At 39.5% G+C, this 22,013-nt stretch overlaps 1 protein-coding gene across 2 annotated transcripts in view; it reads right to left on the minus strand.

Moving 5' to 3' along the window:
- The window catches only part of RPTOR (regulatory associated protein of MTOR complex 1), a 313,545-nt gene that overhangs the window by 281,140 nt on the left and 10,392 nt on the right, over nucleotides 1–22,013 (minus strand). For both annotated transcript variants that reach the window (XM_080993602.1, XM_080993601.1), the window contains exon 2: nucleotides 3,464–3,566. In XM_080993602.1, the coding sequence (XP_080849728.1) occupies nucleotides 3,464–3,566 (103 nt within the window). The remainder of the gene's footprint in view (nucleotides 1–3,463; nucleotides 3,567–22,013) is intronic.

Raw genomic sequence — 22,013 nt, forward strand, 5'->3', positions numbered from 1 at the left:
AAAAAAATAGACAGCTGTTGTATAGTTCTTGCCATGGCTACTCAAAAGAGCAGCTGCTTAAGAAGGGCCAGAACCTCCAAGGCTCCAATGGAAAAGCTAGTTCTTGTTAGCCTCAGAACACGTGTTCTGGTTATACAGGATTCCTTTACCATCAATTTTATTGTACTAAAATAATAAATGCATTGTATCTGCTGTTACCCAGACATGAAATGCTATCTTCATCAAGTATTTAGTCATACATCATTAAAGTAAAGGTAAAGGACCCCTGGATGGTTAAGTCCAGTCAAAGGTGACTATTGGGTTGCGGCGCTCATTTCCCTTTCAGGCCGAGGGAGGTGGCGTTTGTCTACAGACAGCTTTCCAGGTCATGTGGCCAGCATGACTAAACTGCTTCTGGTGCAACAGAACATTGTGACAGAAGCCAGAGTGCATGGAAACGCTGTTTACCTTCCCGCCACAGTGGTACCTATTTATCTACTCACACTGGCGTGCTTTCAAACTGGTAGGTTGGTAGGAGCTGGGACACAGCAACAGCAGCTCACTCCGTCATGGCGATTTGAACCACCAACCTTCTGATCGGCAAGTCCAAGAGGCTCAGTGGTTTAGACCACAGCGCCACCCGCATCTCTTTTACCTATACATCATTATTACTGGCTGGCATGGTTTCCAGACACAGTGGAGAAGTAACTGTCCTGGGATTGCTGTTTTCCCTTTTGCTAAAATTAACTCTTAATGATGCATTGTGGCATTCGGGTCATATTTAGGGGAAAAGAACAGTATTATTTTACAGTTAGTCCATTTCTAGGGACTGTAACAAACCATGTCACATTTCCTGCCTTGTTTTGATGCACTGCCTCCATTAGGCAGTGTATAAACAGAGAGATTTCAGTTGAATTACATTGCTTCTATTCAGTATTCAACTCCTTTACACTACTGCTATAAACAGATTTCCCCCCCTTTGAATGCTACAGGGCATTCATCTTTCTTAATGACATTTTCTACACACTTATTGTGACATTTAATGCCAGGTCATAAAGCAAAACCAAAATAAGAGACAGGTGTCATTTTTCTAAGAGAAGATAGGAAATATTACAGGAACACTGTCTATTATCTGGAGTGAAAGCAGTACACCTAACAACCGTATCTTCTCAAAAATGAATGTACTAGTGCTTCAAAGCTCATTCAAGGCAAATTACAGAATATATGCACACCTATTCTTCACTCAACCTTCAAAACATAACCGCATTTTGTTCACTCCAGTTTTAATCCCAGGGAGACAGATTTAAGGCACAGCAAAAGGAGAAGAGTGCAAAAACATTACTTAGTGGCTATTAAAATACCACTGTGTTTTTTAAAAAGTATAAATTGTGTGGGGCTCACGTATATAAATATCACACACAGTGGTACCAGGTGACAAAACAGGGAATGCTCAATTCCTACATTGTTTCACTGCAGGGATGCAAAGCCCCTTCCTTCCTTCTACCTCCCAGTTACTCAATATGCAGAAGAGTCTAGAACACAGAGTGCAGGGGGAGAGGCTGTATCACTTCTCACTATTCATCTTTCAGTGGCTTGCTGTGCTGCATGTGTGGGGAAGGAGATGCAAAGAGTTACTTCTTTCAATACTTCCATCTTCTTAGCAGCGCTACAGCAGGAAATCCTAAATATTTCTGTAGATCTCTGCTGCTCTGGCCAGTAAGCAGCAGATTGGAGCAAAACATGTTCAGGCTCTCCTGGACATTGGAAAAATCATGCCTGGGTTTTCCTGGTCCTCTGCTACTTACAAATCAGACTGAGCAAGCAAGTGGAGAGTACCCCAGTACAAAATGCAGACAAGAAATGCTTATAAAAGTGTGATGTCTTCTCAGCTAGTTGGGAATGCCAGCATGCTGAGTCAAATGGAAAAGCATGACTCCTCACAATTATTTCCTATACTCAGTGCACTTATTTCTAAGAAATAAAATAAAATACACAGTTGTTGTAGCATCCCAAATACTAGCATTATACCACGGCTGTTATAATACAAGGAGAAATAATGCATACTTATCTTCACATAACTGAACATGCATGCAAACATAAGTCTTGGTTAACAGCTCTGCAGTAAATGCTGAAGTCACTTTGTAAAACCTTCTGTCTTCTTAGCAATTAAACCTGATGTTGCAGCTCTTTTATAGGGTAAGAAAATACCCAGACAATACCAATATGAATGCCTCTGGCTTTTTGATCATTTCAGACAAGACCTTTCCACTTACTGCAATATTCCAAAATTTTGGAGCAATCCAGCATTTCCTAGATTTTGTTTGTCTATTAGAACACATGCTCTTAAGAAAGCCAGAAATCCACACAGAACAGGTTAATTATGCATACAAATCACGCGCACTGGGAAATACCTGATGTGTGTGGGGACAGACTGCAGTCATACTGAATATGTGACATTATAAATGACATTAAATTGTCATTTAGACAACAGCAGTGCACAGGAAGTTTTATCTCTCCCTCTCTCCACCAAATTCAATTTATCAAAATTACTGGGATCCTTGTCAGAACCCATGCTTTTGTGACATTTGAACTAAACTGAAGTTCTGGCAAGGAGCTGCTGCTTTAATGAAACATTTACATACACAAAGCACCCCTGTTCAATTACGATTAGGGTCTATTTGTCAGCAAACAAGAATTAATGCCCAGTCTCAATTAAGATTCCAGGAAAATGAGGTGGACTAATACAAAAAGAAAGGAAAGAATTATGGTTGTGCAATTTCTTCAACAGACATTTCAGTTTGAGAATTATTGCCCCTCAAGGTCCAGTCACTCGGCCATGTCAATATGTCTTCTCACCAGTCAAAAATCACAATGTAAAACTGTAAGAAAATAATTTGGCTTGAGGTTTTTGGTGACCTATATCTAACCTGCATTATGAAACCTCTTTCTAGTAAACAATGAAATGCAAAATGCATACTATTACACCCAAATCCTTGCAGGTATCAAAACTTCCATACATTAACTCTGGTTATATCCAGGGACATACACAACAGAGGGACTATAATGTACAACTAATCACACACTATTCATAACAGGATATTCAAAGGAGCCCCCAAAAGGTGTTGCGGCCCATGTGCCTCTGAAATCCTCTAGAATAGATCAACTATGAGCAGCATGTTTCTGGCTTCACACAAATAGCAGTGGCCATGCAGAGAAGTGTTCTTGGTATCTGCTCCACAATCCTCCCCTGCAAAGCTAGCCTGAGGCTGAATCTCTTTCAGACAGATAAGCCCTTTTACACTAGGGCTAAATTTCAGTGGCTTAAAATTAAGCTGCCAGGAGGAGGTAGTGTGGCCTTTAGTAAATCAACCTGCTTTAATCTGCATTTTAACATAGGATTTGTGTTTAATGTGTTGTTACCTGCCTCCAGTCTCAAGACAGGGCTGGTTAAAAGATTAAACAAATAATATTCAAATGGACTCACCTATCCAGCACTCAAGACGGGCACATGGAGTTGTCTTCACCACATCAGGAGGGTCCACTCCGACATTTAGACACAACACTAAGGCAACACTAACCGTCTTCATCTGAAAAAAGGAAGAGAGATGATCAGTACATTGTTTAAGACAATCCTTTAGCTTTTTCAGACCAAACATACATTTGGGGACCAGTTTCTTACTGTTTTACCATATATTTGCATGGTGGTAGTGCTGCTGTTGTGACCCACTTCAGATCAGGCCACGATTCACTAGTAGGTCCTGACCCAACAGTTGAAGTGCAGTGCTGTAGCATACACGGCCTAAAAACTCATGTATATATCTACAAATACTAACAAGAGAAGATAAAGGCATCTTTACTGCATTTTTTTTTCATCATGTAGGATAGCCCTCTGAAAGAATATTAGCAGGTAATGTAATTGCTTAAGCTTCTAAAATGAAAGGTTCTGGCCATTAATCTCTGTTCTAAGCAACAACTGGTAGAGGGTATTTCTACTGCAATTCTGTCTCTGAATTTAAGCAAGTTTAACGGCCTGCACATGGAAAGAAGCCACCTGCTTGTCAAACAATAAGTAGACATTTCGTTTGCAGTCACTGTAGGAAACTGAGTCCAACATTCAGCATGAAAATGTGTTCCCATTCTCCAATGGGAAATTCCATCTGTGCAATGATTGATGTGATTAATATGCAGACAAAAGTTTCTCAGTTCTGCTATAGCATCTATAACAACCAAATTAATTTATTAGACAAGTTAGCAAAAAGTATGGATAGCCTTCTGCACCATAGCCCCAAACCCCCAAATGCACTCTCAAAGTGCTTGTGCTCGTATCTGTACAAAGTATTTAAAAACAGGCACTTGCCTGGTAACCTTTGGCAAGAAAAAACAATTTCCAGCTGTATAGGTAAGAAATCTTTTATAAGTAAAAGAAAGCTGCTTCTTTCAGGCCACTGATGTGCACAAATAACGAACATGGGTGGGTACACCAGCACAAATGTTTGCTTGGTTTGCTGATTTGTTTTGTGGACTTATTGGAAAAGCTGGTCCTACCATTCTGAAACGTACAAATTAGGGAAAAGGTGGCATAAAATGTTTAAAATAAATTTTAAAAATTTAATTGCAACATTTTTGCTGAAACCTATTTCTACATGGTTTTAGAGAAAAGTCAAATGTTGTTTGTGGCAAATTGCTGACTGACCCTATTTCTAATTATACTAAGGAACTATTAAATACAAGGTTGCACCCTAAACATTCATGTATTGATCTCCAAATCTGTTTCTTGATTAGGGAAATCCGCCTCAGGTTATCTTTTGTTCAGAAAACACATCCTGGGGCTGCATATGTGTCTTAAATTCCTAAAGCTGCTGTTTCTAAAGCCCTTAGTGCAGTTCCACTGAAGACTGATTGCCAGTGGATCTCTGCCAAACTTCATGGATTAGGCAGAGTCCAACAGAAATGCTTTATTAAAAAGTAATGGAAACACATTATTCAGGATTCGCAAATCAATAATGCAACATAGCATGCCTTGCCTTAAGTGACCACTCAGGAAGCCAGATAAACAAAAAGAGCCTTAAATGTGTTTTGGATCTTTTAAAATAAAGCTCATATATTGCAGGTAGATCACAAGACACAGTTTCACCATACATGTTATCACTGAAGAAAGGAATTTGATTCTAAGCATACTACATGGCTTGTGGTAAAGAATATCTGCGCAATATTCTTACTGCAAGACTGGGTAATTACATGCTCTCCAAAATATTATACTTTAAGAACTCCCACACTGTACAGGGGCCAAACTATACCACTTCAATTTGTAGCTATCTAATAATAGCTGTGGGACTCTATTACAGTGGTGTATGGTAAGAGTTAATGATGCCCTTAGGCTCATGTTGTCTCAGTCCACTATTACAACAGCCTCTTCTCCCCACTCTTTCCTGTTCATTACACATCTTGGCTATTCCAGTCTCACAGGAGCATACAATAATCACACGCAGACATACTTATATATATATAAAAATTTGGTACACTGACAAGAAAACTATGGCCAAAGAATTGCACAGGGACTTAGGCCTAATTCAATACATGCAGACAAAAAGCAGAAGATGATGTTACATGATGAATCTTTTGTAAGAAGCATGAACAAAGACAAATAATACAAGTTCAGTGCTGATACAGCCTGAAATTCCACAAACCAGACATTTCACCTTCTTTTAAACACAGCCTCTGAGCAAGAAACCTCAAGCTACTGAAGATAAAGTACCTGACTCAGTAACAGTCTCAGAGTTGAATTACAGAACTCCAAAGCAATAAAGTGTAACAAAAAAAGCTGAAAAGGAATAAAGCATTTCATAATTTCATAATAAAAACCCAACAAGAAAGGTGTGATTAAATGATGCCGCCAGGGACCAAAGTCAAGTACCGTAACAGTTTCTGCAGGGAAGGTCTACTGCAGTCAGTCTAGATATGATGTAACACATGCAATAAAACAGTAACATTACAGCCCGGGGAACAAGACCATTATAAAATACAGAATACAAAAAAGTGGATATTTTACTAATTTTAGAACACTAAGGAAATTCCATTGTCAATCCTATCTCCTTAGATTTTTCCAGTGTGATAAAACTTTGCTGAATAAACTACCGCCATAAGAATACAAGATGAAGCCAAAGGTCCATCTAGTCCAGACATAGGAAAACTTGGCCCTCCAGATGTTTTGGGACTACAACTCCCATCATCCCTACCTAACAGGGCCAGTGGTCAGGGATGATGGGAATTGTAGTCTCAAAATATCTGGAGGGCCGAGTTTGCCTATGCCTGATCTAGTCCAATGCTCTGCTTTCACAGTGGCCACATAGGAAGCTCAAAAAGAGGACCCAAGAGCAAACAGGATGAGTGTGAACCTCAGCAACTGGTAATCAGAGGCATGCTACCTCTGACACCAGAGGTAGAATGTTGCCATTGTGGCTAATAGACATGGGCAACCTTATCGTCCATGAATTGGTCTAGTCCTCTTTCAAAGCGTTCTGCACCTCTTGTGAGAACAAATTACATTTTAACCACAAGCTGTGTAAAGAAATACTTTATTTTGTCTGTCCTGAATTTTCCAACATTCAGCTTCACTGGACATCCCCAAGTACTGCTGTTAGAAGAGAGGAAACAAAACTTTATATTACTGACTTTCCCCATGCCATGCATAATCTTATACACCTTTATCATGTCACCTCTTACTTGCATTTTCACTAAAGGGAAAAGCTCCAAATGTTGTACAGGCAGCAAACGTTTTACACGGGGGTTCCATCCCCGGCCCCCGCAAGCAGCAATGGAGCGTGCATAAGCACATTAAACCCCATTACCGCCCCCTATCTGCCCTGTTCCGGGTCCAAAAAGACCTGTGCATGGGCGATCACATGTCAATTCAATGTGCCTAAAATGGTCACCACCTGTAACCTTCCCTTGAAAGGGACTTGCTTCACACCCCTTGATTCTTCGTATTGTGCTTTTCAGAACCTTTTACAGTTCTACAATTTACATTTTGAGGTGAGGTGACCAGAACTGTACACAATGTTCCAAATGCAGTCTTACCATAGATTTGTATAACTCCATTTGTTCAAACACGTGACCCAAAAGCAGAATCAGATATGAGCATTTGCATCCATTCATAAAACATACATGGAGGTACAACAGGTTGCATGGATACTATGGTAGTTCCTTTCTCTTTGGAAAAAGAATGCATTAAATTATAACGTTTATTCTGTTTGCACTGTGATAAGATATTAAATATAGAGAACATTTATTGGATGCTATCCTTTCTTCTATATATTTGTACTACGGGCATTAAGTGTTTTAATTATGAAGATGAAAAGCTATTAAAATGGGCTTTATTATATAATAAAGCAAGATCTGTAGTGTCTAGTCAAGAACTGCCAGTTGGCTTCACATCTCTGTCTTGCCTAGGGCTGCTAATTCAATGGCAACAGAAGAAAGTTTGGATCAAATACATGCATTCTGATATATCCAGGGCAAGGAGCGGGAGGGAAAAAATCAAAGATCAATCATTAATAACACTCTAAAGTTGCCCAAAACTTATTTCTGGGATGGCATCATTCCTTGATTGTTGTTTACCACAATTCCTTATTTTAAAGTCGCATATATAAGGGACCTCCTCTCACAAATATTTACATAAATAGTACTCAGCATTCCCATGCCTTTCTAGAGGAAAGCCACCTGGATCTCCACATCCCTGGGGTGCTCATTAAGATTCAGAGCAGGAAAAAAACTTTCAGCAAAGCTGAAGCCATACAAATGTATAATTTATAGAGAAAGCTAGAAACTGGAGCACACAGCAGAGAGACTGTACGAAGAAAGAATTGGGGGGACCAAACAGGGAGAATCCCATGTATTTTTAGAGTAAAAACCCTGCAGTCTCTACTATCTCCTCCCTCTCCCTACATCCAAAAAGCTTGCTGCAAAACACGTCAGCACGGGGGCTACATCCCAAGGCAAATTGTTGATCAAAATGCATTGCTATCATGGACGTTATGCATGTTTCACATTTCCTCATTTTATGTTATCAAGGGGTTAAAGTAATGCTTTCTAGGATGCAGGAGGAAGCTTCATGATTTCTGAAGCAGTTCCTTCTATCAGCACTTTACAGGAATTCCCAGAGGACTGAACAGTCCTTAGGAAAGGGGAGAAAGCAGTTTCACAGTTAACAGGTATTTCAGTTTAGAAGCTTTATTGTGCAACAGAGAAAAAGAAAAATTGGACAAAGTCTGATTCTATCTTAACACACATAAATGTGAACTATGTTATGTACAGGCATTTAGCCCTATGGGAATGCACTTGGTAGTGTAAAGCAGAACAAAATGCTATAGTCTTGAATTAAATTCTGCCCCAACTAGCTCAACTCTTATGCTGCTTGCACACAGAAGATGACAGGAAGCCAGACCATGGTACAGAGAAAAGCAGGGAACAGAGCCCAAGTGCTCACCCATTTCTGAACAAAGATGAGTAAAGGTCTGGAGACCAAGCCTTATGGGGAACAGTAGAGGGAGTGGGTATGTTTAGCCTGGAAAAGAGGAGACTCGGAGGAGATATAATAGCCATCTTCAGATATCTGAATTGCTGTCACATGGAAGATGGAGCAAGCTGGTTTTCTCCTGCAGTGAAGGCTAAGACCAATGGATTGAAGTTAAAAGAAAGGAGATTCTGACTAAACATCAGGAAGAACTTTCTGACAGAAAGAGCTGTTCAACAGCGGAACAGACTCCCTTGGGACATTATGGACTCTCAGACACTGGAGGTTTTTAAGGAGAGGTTGGCCACTGACTAGATTACCCTTGGGGTCCCTTCCAACTCTACAATTTTATGATTTTATGAACACAATTGAAAGCAATGGTTTTTTTTATGTTCTTCACTGGTTAAGTGAAGTGGTATGCATTTACCGGTAAATTCTTGTACTGAATTATTCCCCTAGTAGTTTTATGTTGGTTTCAAATTGTGGTTAGCAGCTATGTCATTTTTAGAATTTTTTTTCTGTTTAAATAATTGTATTTGCTGTTTAAATTCTGATACTGAAGCAGTAGGACCCTACTGAATTCCCACAGTAGAATGAAGTTGTCTAGGGAAGAAGCAATGACTGTATTCTCTCTAATTTTGTGTTGTACCACCAGTCCCTGGGAGCCATTTTGTGACTAGCATCCACGACACTTTCTCAAAATTCAAGTGGTGCCCACTGGTCCATAAGAGTGGCAACCTTCTCAACTAAGTGATCTGTACCAGGGAACTACCAGAAAAACACTATGAATAGGAAGGAATATGAATAGGCTTTTTTAAAGGGCTACCAGAGGCCATTCTCATATAGTCTCAGACCATACAAAAATGTTACCAGTTCTTCACATGCCTCTTAAAAGTGTGTTTTTCAACCTGAGCATACACATTGATAAGCTTTTGAGCTTATTGCCCATGTATTAAAAGTAACATGGATAACCACCCTATTAATCCTTTTCGTACTAATTTACTGCTGGGTCTGGCTAATCTCTTCAAGACTGAAGGCATTTCTAGTTCTAGAATCATAGAATAGAATCATAGAATCATAGAGTTGGAAGAGACCACAAGGGCCATCGAGTCCAACCCCCTGCCAAGCAGGAAACACCAGCAGAGCACTCCTGACATATGGTTGTCAAGCCTCTGCTTAAAGACCTCCAAAGAAGGAGACTCCACCACACTCCTTGGCAGCAAATTCCACTGTCGAACAGCTCTTACGGTCAGGAAGTTCTTCCTAATGTTTAGGTGGAATCTTCTTTCTTGTAGTTTGGATCCATTGCTCCGTGTCCGCTTCTCTGGAGCAGCAGAAAACAACCTTTCTCCCTCCTCTATGTGACATCCTTTTATATATTTGAACATGGCTATCATATCACCCCTTAACCTCCTCTTCTCCAGGCTAAACATGCCCAGCTCCCTTAGCCGTTCCTCATAAGGCATTGTTTCCAGGCCTTTGACCATTTTGGTTGCCCTCCTCTGGACACGTTCCAGTTTGTCAGTGTCTAAACATGGTCTAGACACTCAGTTTACAATAATAACTTTTGGTTAGAAAACTTGAGTGTCACGGGAGATTTTTCCAATGATTGTCTTCCAATATGCAACTAATTCAGCAAGAAATAAGAAATCTGTCTATTTTATCTTCGATGTAGTTACAAAACCACATTCTCCTTAGGCAAATAACTATTTTTTTAAAAAACAACAACAAATGCAGAGAAAAACATACCTAAGGCAAAAATCTTAAGAAACTATGAAAGAAGAGAATGACATTTTTTCATCAATTTAACTACTGCGCAAATACTGAAACCTTTGGGAACAATCCACAGAATCAAGCTATCAAGATATTGAAGCAGTAGCTTAGTCAATAGTGAGGAAAGCAATACAAATGAAAGCCGTACAGTATTCCACTATTATCCAGCCCTACAGCAAGCCGTCCAATGAAGGAAGCAGCAGCAGCAAAAAGGTACTGCAGATAAAATATATTAGTTGCATAGTCTGCCACTTGCCCAAAGGTGAATAGCAATTTCTTCTGAGAAAGAAGATTGCCTGGATTATAATTCAAGCCTAAGAAAAAAACCAAAGATTGAGAGGCTCCTGGCAGAGATGTCCTCCAGCGGTACAAACACCGCAAAAACCAATGTATCACAGCAAGGCTGTTGACCTTGATAAATTCTAAAACCAGTCTGTTCATATCCTAACCTGTGACAGCAAGGCAATTCCCTTTACCTGCAGAGCAGCAGCACCAAATAGGGAATTATTCCCACGTATTATAGCCCAATGTGTATTGAACCCTGAGAGAATGATATCCTTTCGCCTCAATTTATAATTGTTTATCAGACGGAACAATAAAAAAAATTGAAAATATAACCCCCACACATAACCTCCCCTTTTCCTCAGGAAGGGACACAGGTGGTGCTGTGGTCTAAACCAACCGGCTTGCCGATCGGAAGGTCAGTTGTTTGAATCTGCCCAACATGGTGAGCTCCTGTTGCTTTGTTCCAGCTCCTGCCAACGTAGCAGTTTGAAAGCATACCAGTGTGAGTAGATAAATAGGTACTGCTGCAGGGAGAAGGTAAATGGCGTTTCCGTGCACTCTGCCACTCATCACAGTGTTCTGTGTGCCAGTAGCGGATTAGTGATGCTGGCCACATGACCTGGAAAGCTGTCTGCGGACAAATGCCATCTCCCTTGGCCTGAAAGTGGAGATGAGCACCACACCCCAAAATCGAATTCAACTGGACTTAACTGTTTAGGGGTCCTTTACCTTTACCTTTCCTCAGGATTCCAAGGTGACACAAACTTCAAGGTCTGTACAGGATCTGAGCCTCTAAGTGTATGACCCAGAAAATTCTAGCCCCTTAATATTTACCAACCATCATTCCTTGTTACAGATTACATATCAGTTAGAAACCATACCGCAAGGATTAAAGGGGGGGGGGGGAGTATGAGGTATGAAGATATTTATTTACATCAAACTGTGTTCGGACATATATTCTCATACTGCTGTATTTTACTCCAGCAGTAAAGCTTATTACTTATTTTTTAATTTTTTGTATCCTGTTCTTACAGGGTTCAGGATTGCCAACATCTCATATACTTGACATCTGTATTGCCAACTGATTTAATGAGAATTACATTACTGATAGAGTACCCTACTGCTGTTTCACAGCATGGATGTGAACAAACCCATAATGTCTATTGATAAACTTAAGACAAGCAACTGAAGTGTTTAGCGGACTCATATGGACATATGATCACTTTTTACTCATTTAAGATGTACCCTAAAGTGTCCTGGCTTCCATCGCAATGCAATGACAGACGTTCTCACATACACATAATAAATAAAGCTTTATTTAAGGCTTACTAGTACGGGTACAGATCACCAGCAGCATGGCTAAGTGTTCAAGAAGAACATCGGGGTCTGAAACTGAACGAAACCTATGATGATGTCTTGACCAATGGGCATGCTTCCCTCACCAGCTTTTAAAGGAAAGAGATGATGCGCTCACTTGCAAGACTCCTTCTCCCTATGAGATTGGAGGCATGCATTTTCCGTGGGGTGTGTGTCTCCCACTGCAAGGGAAACCCTTTGCTCCAGAAGAGGGAACTAGCAGGAGTGGGAGGGGGGGAGTGTGTCCTTTCCAGCCCCTCCAGCATCCTTTCCACTCTCCTCCTCTGAGCCAGTCAGACTGACAAATCCCACCCTGAGCCAGTCAGACATGCCCTTTCATTGCTATGAATTGCCCTCTCTTATATTGGCACCAAAAATGTGTGAAAACAAGTTTCCTATTACTTATGTCCAGAAATGTGGGGGTGATCCTTCTTTTTGCAATTTAATAGTATACTCAGTTCAACACAGCACCACCTTAGCATGGAAACAACTGCAAATTAGACACAAATGACAAATGTCATCTAAACAATTCCATGTTCATGCAAAAGCCTGAATGAGTTGCAGATCTCCCTTTGTGATTTCACACTCTGTCAAGGTGATCCCATGCTGCACAGCATTTCAAAAAATATTGCCTTAATTCTAGACTGTCAAATTGAAAATAATGGCAAAATACACATTATGATTTATTTGCAGTGAGCTCAAGTTTGTGACAAAGTTGTTTTAATAATGTCAATGTAATTGATTCATTTATGCACTCACACAGCAGGATGCATCAAAAGAAGTGACTCAGCTGACAGTGAAAGATCTTTCCAAATCAAGGATATATTACTACAGGATTATTAAAGATGAATTTCATTTTCCTTTTAAACTATTGTCACATTAACAAACAAATGCTATGCCCTGACAGAAAAAAGGAACACTTTTTGAAACTTTCATAACCTTCTTGCATACATGTATATAGTTCTCCCAAACAGTAAATGAAGGTAATATTTGCTAGAATACAGATTACGTTTCCAACTACGCTTACTGGAAATTTGCAGAAAGAGCTTTACAAGTGCTTTATTTGTAATCAAAACCATCATTTAGCAAACAGCCACAATTCTGCTCTCAAAAGAGAGAAATGCACGGAGGAGAACAAAACAGCTATAAATTACAGGTATGGTGCAAGAATCATGGGATTAAATTGTAGACACAAAAAGCACACTGTAATGGCACAATAATACCATAATAAACTAACCACTGTTCAGTTCCAAAGGCCAGAATGGAAATGTATAATAGCAGGTTCTATAGCTGCATCAAGTATGCAAATTTTAATTTGCCATCGATTGGAAACTCAATAGTAAAAGTGCCACAGTCACACTTAGTTTTAAAATCTACTAAACCTGATTGTAAAAGATTGTGGAATGTATCCAATGCTGAGCCAGCAGGCTCCATTGGTGCAAAGAAATTGCCATTTATTGTACTGTATTCTGCTTCCACCTGTACACCCCCAACCCCCAAGTCTGCTTTGGAGAGTCCATCAAACCTCCAGAGCTGATAGCTGATTTTAAGGGTGCATAAGGGGGCTGGAGGGGACAGGAGAGGAAACAAAAGTCTCACTGCTTGAAAGTTCCTTGCACCAGTGAACCAGCCGTGTTTGATGCAACCCTATGACTTGCTAGTAAAATGCAGATCAGAGAGAGAGGAGAGAGAGGAGAACTTGAACACTGAAACTAACTCTTGGATCCTTTGAATGCACTCTGTACCAAGCATGGGTCTCTAGATGTTGCTGGAGTACAACTCCCATCATCCCTGATCATTGGCCATGCTAGCTGGGGCTGATGGGAGTTGTAGTCTAAAAGTGGCTCACAATTAGCTAAAGGAACACCAATGAATCAAATATGAAATAAAAATTATAAATTTATTGATTAAAAAAAATTAACATTCTTTTTCTGTTCTTTACCTTTTGGTTGGGTTGAACCATGTATAATTTCTCTTTTATAAATCAATAAACAATATTATTTATTGAAAACAATAATAGTTTGTTAACTCTTTTTTAAATAATAATAAAAAGATGGAAAGGCAATTCACTGGAGAGCATATCTGAAATTCTATGCCAAACTCTGGAGGCAGCTGAGAGATTGGTTCTAAAAACCTTTCTGAGACTTCTTGGTTCAAGAATTTAAAGTGTTTGTCACCACAGCTATTATGTTTTCTCTTTTGCTACAGTGTTTCCCAAGAGTCAATGCCCGCCCAAGCCAGCAAGAAGGCAAGCAACATTATAGCTTAATCACTTTTTAATTAACACTCAAGTACATTACAACTTGGCGGTTTATTCTTACTAAAGAAAGTGTGATGGTCTATGACTAATACAGGCTTGCTTTTACTAATGAGCTGCAGTGATTTAGTACAGCAGGAACATAATGCAATTACAGCAGCAAAATCCAACAACCATGTCTCACATCCAGTGCTGACTTGTATTCACTAGCAAAAAATACCCAAAGACATTTTAATAGATAAAAATTAAATCTTCTAAAAAGTTTTGGTTCTAAAATATCTATCTTCTGTGCAAATCAGAACCTTACTTTAAATTAGTGGACAAATTACTATGTGTACTCATTTTTTTAAAGGTACTGCTAGGTAACAAAGGAAGTTTTCTTTTAGCTCTTTTAGTACTACTCCTTCCTCCAGTACTACACAAACTGGAGTTTTTTTAAGGTCGAGTTTAAAAGGTAGTTTATGATATTGCACAACGGTTAGTTATTTACATTAAAAAAACCTCTAAATTCCTCTGAGCTAGGAACCTTGAAATGGGACGCGGGTTGCGCTGTGGGTTAAACCACAGAGCCTAGAACTTGCCGATCAGAAGGTCGGCGGTTCGAATCCCCGCGACGAGGTGAGCTCCCGTTGCTTGGTCCCAGCTCTTGCCCATCTAGCAGTTCGAAAGCACGTCAAGTGCAAGTAGATAAATAGATACCACTCCAGCAGGAAGGTAAACGGCGTTTCTGTGCGCTACTCTGGTTCGCCAGAAGCGGCTTTGTCATGCTGGCCCCATGACCCGGAAGCTGTATGCCAGCTCCCTCGGCCAATAAAGCGAGATGAGCGCCGCAACCCCAGAGTCGGTCACGACTGGACCTAATGGTCAGGGGTCCCTTTACCTTTACCTTAGGAACCTTGAAATAGCTAACCTCTTCACCTTTGTAAGCACCTAGGCCCTAAGCCGTTATTTGGGTCCATGCCAGATTACTATAAGTGGTTTCTTAGTTATCTGCAGATGCTATCTCCATTGGGTCATAGAATCATCCCAGAAGTAACTTCTTAGTAACATGGATATAAGCAATATAGAATGCTAATCATATTACTAATAATAGCCCAAAAGATAGAAAAAGCTAATTTATCCAACATTACTGAATTAGGTTTGATAATAATGTTAAGAATCGAAGACTAGTACCTAGGTGTGAATTCAATGGTTTTGTGAGAGAGAGAGAGCAGGATGCTGCTGTTATTAAACTATTGTCTCCCATTTCACCTGCTGATGCAAACTTTCAAGCCACATAGAATCTGCGTGTGTATCAAAGGAACCCCCTTAAATTAAAAGCTGGCAAGCTTCCATCAATAGAAGACGGTTCAATATTTTTTATCTCATACTCTCAGACCTAAAAGGAAACACTTGTAAAACAAATTCAAGTGCTATATTTGTTGAGATAATGTTAGCATTCTCTGCCAGTTAATGTAAAACTGCCTTTGCATGCTTTTCTATCAAAATCCTATACAGTAAGGGAAAGCAAGCTATTGATCACCACAAGCCAATTATGGGAAATTAGAACACAACAAAGGACTTGCACCAATTAGCCATCTTACCTGCATGTAATTTTCATGAAGTTACATATAGTTTTTGAAGTTGCTGTAAAGAAAGGCTTGTTAACTAAAATGTATTATCTACTGCAAACCATGGACAAATTTAGAGGAAATAGATTTCTAAACTACTTGTGAAGGAACAGTTTACATGTCAATTTCAGAAGAAATGTGTCATTTATTTTTATCAAGGGCTCAGCTTAAACATAACAGAAAACTATTATAAAATTCTTTTTATCAAATGGTTATATATGCATGATCATATAAGATCTATAAACAAGGAAGAGATCAATGTTGGACCAACTGCAAAAACAAATGCAAATGATAGACTTGTCCTAAAATTACGCTATTGTGGAAGAGGACCAATTATACAATTTAATGCAGTATCCTTAAGCTGCCTCATAATGTTGTTGTTAGGATACTTCAAGGACAAACCATGAATTGGCTTGGAATTTATAAGCCACCACAAAGATAATAATAGCTACTAATTAGAGAAATAACGAGGTACCACCACTGAAATTATGTTCAGCTAAATTGTAAAGCATAGTAAGGATGGCATAGAATACTGATTGTATCAAATTAAGAAGAGGTGAAATCTGTACCAATAAATCTGTATCAATAGCATAACACTGCACATGTAGGCATATACTATTCCGTAATCAGTATCAGCTGGAGCTTAAGCACATAAATGTAGAAAGGGGCAGTGCTATTTCATAGTAAGAAGCTAAATCTGCCTTAACAGAAAATATAGGAAGCTTGAAGTTAGGCTACAGCAAAAATAGGAAGAAAGGAATAAAATGGTACATGTATATTGTGCTGAAGAAGATGTTATTGTCTGAAACAAGTAAAACAAGAGAAATGTCAGAGAACAGGGGAGTGAGGATTAGGGTTCAGTTGAGAGGACACTCATGTGCATGTTCAGGTCAAATAAAGGTGGAGAACTATATCTACTGTTTCAAATGCCCTTCTCTTCCATTTTCACTTTTATCTCTATCACCAACAGGTGAGGACCTTCAGGGAAGACAATATAAATGAAAATCAATATTCTTAAGACACTAACATCTGCTCACTTGAACTGAGATACCCAAAGCCTCCTTAAAAAAAAAAAAAGGCATACTTTATTTCAGATCACAGGTCACAATGGAAATCACATAACTCCAATTCTACAGCACATAAATAAACATCTTACATATGCAGTGTCCTTTCTTCTTGAAGTTTTAATATGGCAATGCTCATTTATGTAGCTATGCTAATTTAAAATGGAAATCAGATTAATACTGAAGGTTTTGTATGAAACAAGGAATGTAATGCGAGAACTTCAGGAGAAAGTACTTGTTGAAGAACATGGTGCCATGTTAGCCATGAGCTTTCAGGAACATCAAGCTGTCCTTGAGAATAATTTGCCATTCCACTACAAGAGTAGCATACTTTAATTATCCCAGCTCCTGCATCCTGGTCCTTAACACATTTACCATGGAGTATTGCTAAGTTCAAAGAAACACATTCATTATGTGATGGATGCAACATCAAGGGATGGCCTGCATGTATGAAGAGTGTCAATGCAGATCAAGCACTGTGGACAGAGCTTTCAAGTCACTAGATATTACTTCGGACACAGTATGGAAAAAGTCAACGTATGTTCCTCTACAAGTCATCAAACTGTATGTCACAGTAAGGAGATAATAAAAGGTGTATGTATATACACAAGCCTGCTCACACAGTCTCACTGATATCATGGAACTTACTTCCAAGTTAATAAATGTGTTCAGGATTCAAGACCTTCGAGCTACTTCATGATGCAGAAAACATACCCCTATATTTCAAAGACTATGTCCTCCCCAGCCACTCTTAAATCTACCACTAGTAGATTGACTAGTGCAGAAGGCAGTGGGTAGTTTGCTAACACATGCTGCCCACAGCATAAATCCAGTGTTTTAAAAAATCATCACTGATTTCTAATTTGTTTCTGGATACAATTCAGAGTGCTGGTTTTAAAGTTTAATTCCCTAAGCAGCCTGGAGTGATGATGCTCAAAGAATTGACTTCTTCCACATGAACTTCCCTACCCGTTAAGATAGCACTTGAACAAGGGCCTCTGAAGACATCAGCTTTTGAGTTCAGGTAGGTGGAAAAAGAAGCTACTTTTATGTAGGTACACCGAAAATTATGTAACCCATTCACCTGACTCCATCTCTTAACTTCCATTTATTGATTTAAATTATTCAAATCTTGCCCTTCATTAAAAAAAAGAAAGCCACGTGGCATATATACTATAATAAATCAACATAAATACATTAAGATTATAAATACAAAAGCCACAGTAGGGGGGAAAAATCACTTAAAGCTTGATATTAAGAATCAGCAAATGCTTGGGAAAACAAGCATGTATTTAATAAATGCTGGATCACAACCAAGCTTAGTGCTTGTCTTACCTAAGGCAAGCTTTTAGGCTCCAAAGGCTATCCTTTTCTCTCATGCTTTGTATTTATGGTTATTTAATGGATGCAATAGTTTTTATCTGTTAGTGTGCTGCTGTTCTCTATGTGACTGTGGCTTATTATTATCTAAATGCTTATTCTTATTATATCCAAAGTTGTCCTTGTGCAAGCTCATTCATGAGTGAAGTCTCATGACTGGAGTCCCCTCCTCCCCCTGCAGCCCCCATGTACAGTGGTACCTCGCAAGACGAATGCCGCACAAGACGAAAGAGTTTTCCGTTTTTTGAGTCGTTCCGCAAGACGAATTTCCCTATGGGCTTGCTTCGCAAGACGAAACGTCTTGCAAGTTCTTGCGAGTTTGTTTCCTTTTTCTTAAAGCCGTTAATAGCCGCTAAGCCACTAATAGCCGTGCTTCGCAAGACGAAAAAACCGCAAGACGAAGAGACTCGCGAAACGGATTAATTTCGTCTTGCGAGGCACCACTGTACCTGCATAGTCTGCTCCACAGGGTTGTGGGAAGTCTGCTTGCGCAATGTTGGATTTGTCTGGTTGTTGCTTTTTTTATTATGTTTTATCACTGTGAGCTGCCTTGAAGCCACTCATGGTAAAAGGTGGGATGTAAATCCCACAAATAAATAAAACCTCAACATTCTAGAACATGGATTCTCTTCTAATCACACGAAATTGTCCAGCTTGAGTCAAACAGTGGCAAATGGTAAACAGGAAATGTGCAAGGATGACCCACTCTGACGACATCTTCCATGAGTATATTTTACAGTCATCATCCAAAGATGAATAAAAAATGTAACACTTGGAGATCAACATAAACTGAATCAGATCCAGCTAGCTGGTGTTTCATACCACATCCTCCTCACCCTGAGATCAAGTATGAACATTACTCTCCCACAGTCAGTTTCAAAATGCAGACCGTCTATAATGCCTGCTACAGTTACCTGCACTTCCAACTCTAGGATACAACAGATGTTAAGCAGTTTATGCAGCTACAGTCACTGTAAATATGTTAGAAACTAGTGAGTGAACACAGAATGTATTTCTTAAGGCATCAGATTCAAATTCTGAAGCAAGCAGGAAGATCTGCATCACCTTCAGCAGCACATGGCTCAAAAGAGGCACCTTGGAACCAGTTTGAAGAGCCCAAGGAAGTGAAAGCAGTAAAAAGAAGAGTCAGTGTGCTAGTCTTGGATCTGGGAGATCTGCTCACCACTAAACTCACGGGGCCATCTAAGAAAGGTCAATTCATTCCTTAAGCCATTTCTACACAATTGCTTCCCTGTACAAAGCTAGACAAAACACTTCCTGATCAGGAATCCCTCACCTTTGTCAAGCAACCCTTTGTCAACATTTCTTCCAGTCTTGTATTCTGCTCAGATTTCCAAATGATAAGAAACACAGTGAGCTGCCTCTACTAGTTCCTTTTGTTTAACTGTTTTGCTTATCAGGCTAGATGTCTGTTGACTTCCAAGGCATCCTCCAAATATTATTTACTCAATTTAGCATCCCACTTTTTAGTCTTGTGAAGATGACAAATCAACAGTAGGGAAATCCTCACCCCTTTTATCAGTTTCCATGCTAAACTATACCAGACTTATTATACTGAAAGACAGGCAGCCCAGATCCTATATTCTGCCCATAAATTCTCTTAAAATCCTTCAACACATTATTTTTAAAAAGGGCAACAGTTTCTGTTACTAAATTAAACAAAAATACAAATAATTCAGTAAATAATCTCATTTATAACCACCACCACTACTAGTCTTTTTCACTACTTCAACCCTTGAACTACAAAAGGCAGGTTACTTGTTTTAAAAAGGTCTGAGGTCTTAAAAAGGAATCCCAGTGGGGAGGAGGGCAGAGCCGACTCTACCTATCCCTTTCCACAGATCTGGCCAGACATGCAAGGGACACTATCATCAATAATCCTATTACCAGGTGACAAACCCAGTTCAGGGAGAATTACTCCATCTACCCCTAGAATAGGATTATATTGTACTCTTTTACATAATTGAAAAGCATAACCCAAAGCAAAAAGACTGCAAGCATGGTAGGGAGGGTGTTAATAAAGATTAATCATTATGACGAGTCATTCAGGTCATGAAAGACCAATAAAACCCATCATACTGGAAACCAAGAGCCATTTCAAAGTTTAACATGTGTGCATTGTGGAACACAAGTATTGGGCAATCTGCTAGGAAGGATTTAGAAGTGCTTATTGTACTGGTTTTTATCTATTAAGCAATCTTGCTAAACAAGAATGGTATGAGTTCAGACAGTCTAAGAGAACACTCTGTTGGAGAACATTAGCATATTACAAGTAATAATATACTGGGAAAACTGCTACCTAAAACCTCACGGGGGGGGGGGACCCTGCCTGTTACATGACAGATTTCCCCATTGAGACAGATGACAAGCACAAATAATTCTTCTTAGAGAAAGCATGCTGCCAAATAATATTTTCTTCCGCCCCCATTTATTTGCTACTTTTCCTTTGTGGCCTAACACTGCCTTATCTTTCAATATTTCACTTCAAGTGCCTGATCTGTGACCAGCATTGTGCATGCCAATATTTATTGTCTATTCCTCAGTTCCATGTGTTTTAAAGCAGCATTTTTTGCTGAAAATTGACACCAAACTGGCATGGATAAGCAATAGTCTAGCTGGCTGTTCCTGAAGACTAATAGGGTTATTTCCCTTCTGTGTTCCCCGCCCCCAACACACACACACACACACACACAGAGAGAGAGAGAGAGAGAGAGAGAGAGTATGGGACTCCACACTACAGCTATTTAACTCCTTCAAAATAAATCGTTCTGCTTCAGTATATATTACTCACTTCGTACATCCTTTCATCTGATTCCTTTTTCCAAGGTGCTGAAATATAATAATTTCAAGGAAACAAGCTGAGGCAACAAGAAAGCTGCTGCTTACAGATTCTGAAGTAGTTTTCCAGATATAATAGCCCTAACAAATAAGAAAATGCATTTATACTTTATGACTCAAATGTTGGCAACATTCTGGTGCAAAATTCCTTCTTAAAAGCATATTCAGATGGATAGGTTCTACAGTTAGTTGTTAACACAACACTTCCTGAATGCAATTCCTTTTATAGGAAGCATTCGTAGGCAGAATAAAAAGAACTATCAGGCTGGGACCAGGTATGGATTTTTACATTTTTAAAACAAAACCAATGATCAACCTCCAGCAGAGGCAGCAGCTTTCTGTGCAACATCTGGACAGGAGCTGCAGAAACAATGGCTTGACTAAGAGCAGGGTGACTAATCTTCTTCAGCCCATGGCTCAACTTGAAGGTTTGGCACCTCTCCAAGAGCTGCATGCCAGCAATGGCAATAGCCAAAGTGTCATGAACACACATACACACCACACACCTATAGCTATACAGTGGTACCTCGGGTTACATACGCTTCAGGTTACATACACTTCAGGATGAGTACAGAAATCGTGCTCCGGTGGCTCGGCAGCAGCAGGAGGCCCCATTAGCTAAAGTGGTGCTTCGGGTTAAGAACAGTTTCAGGTTAAGAACGGACCTCCAGAACGAATTAAGTACTTAACCTGAGGTACCACTGTATATGGTATTAGATACACAAACACAAGGAAAGGGGAAGTAGGTATGCAACACAGAGCAGTGGCCAGGACACAGACAGTTGAAACTCAGAAGCTGTCTTTGGAAGCGGAAGGAGGAAGGCTATACCTCTCCAACACATTATCTCCCTTTGCCCTCATCAGATTGGGGTGAAATGCAAACTTGCTTTTATATATTAACAAATACGTGATCTAGTCACCTAATCAGTCAGTTAATA

This window comes from Podarcis pityusensis (assembly GCF_964106645.2).
Source record: "Podarcis pityusensis genome assembly, chromosome: 2".
NCBI classification, from domain to species: domain Eukaryota; kingdom Metazoa; phylum Chordata; class Lepidosauria; order Squamata; family Lacertidae; genus Podarcis; species Podarcis pityusensis.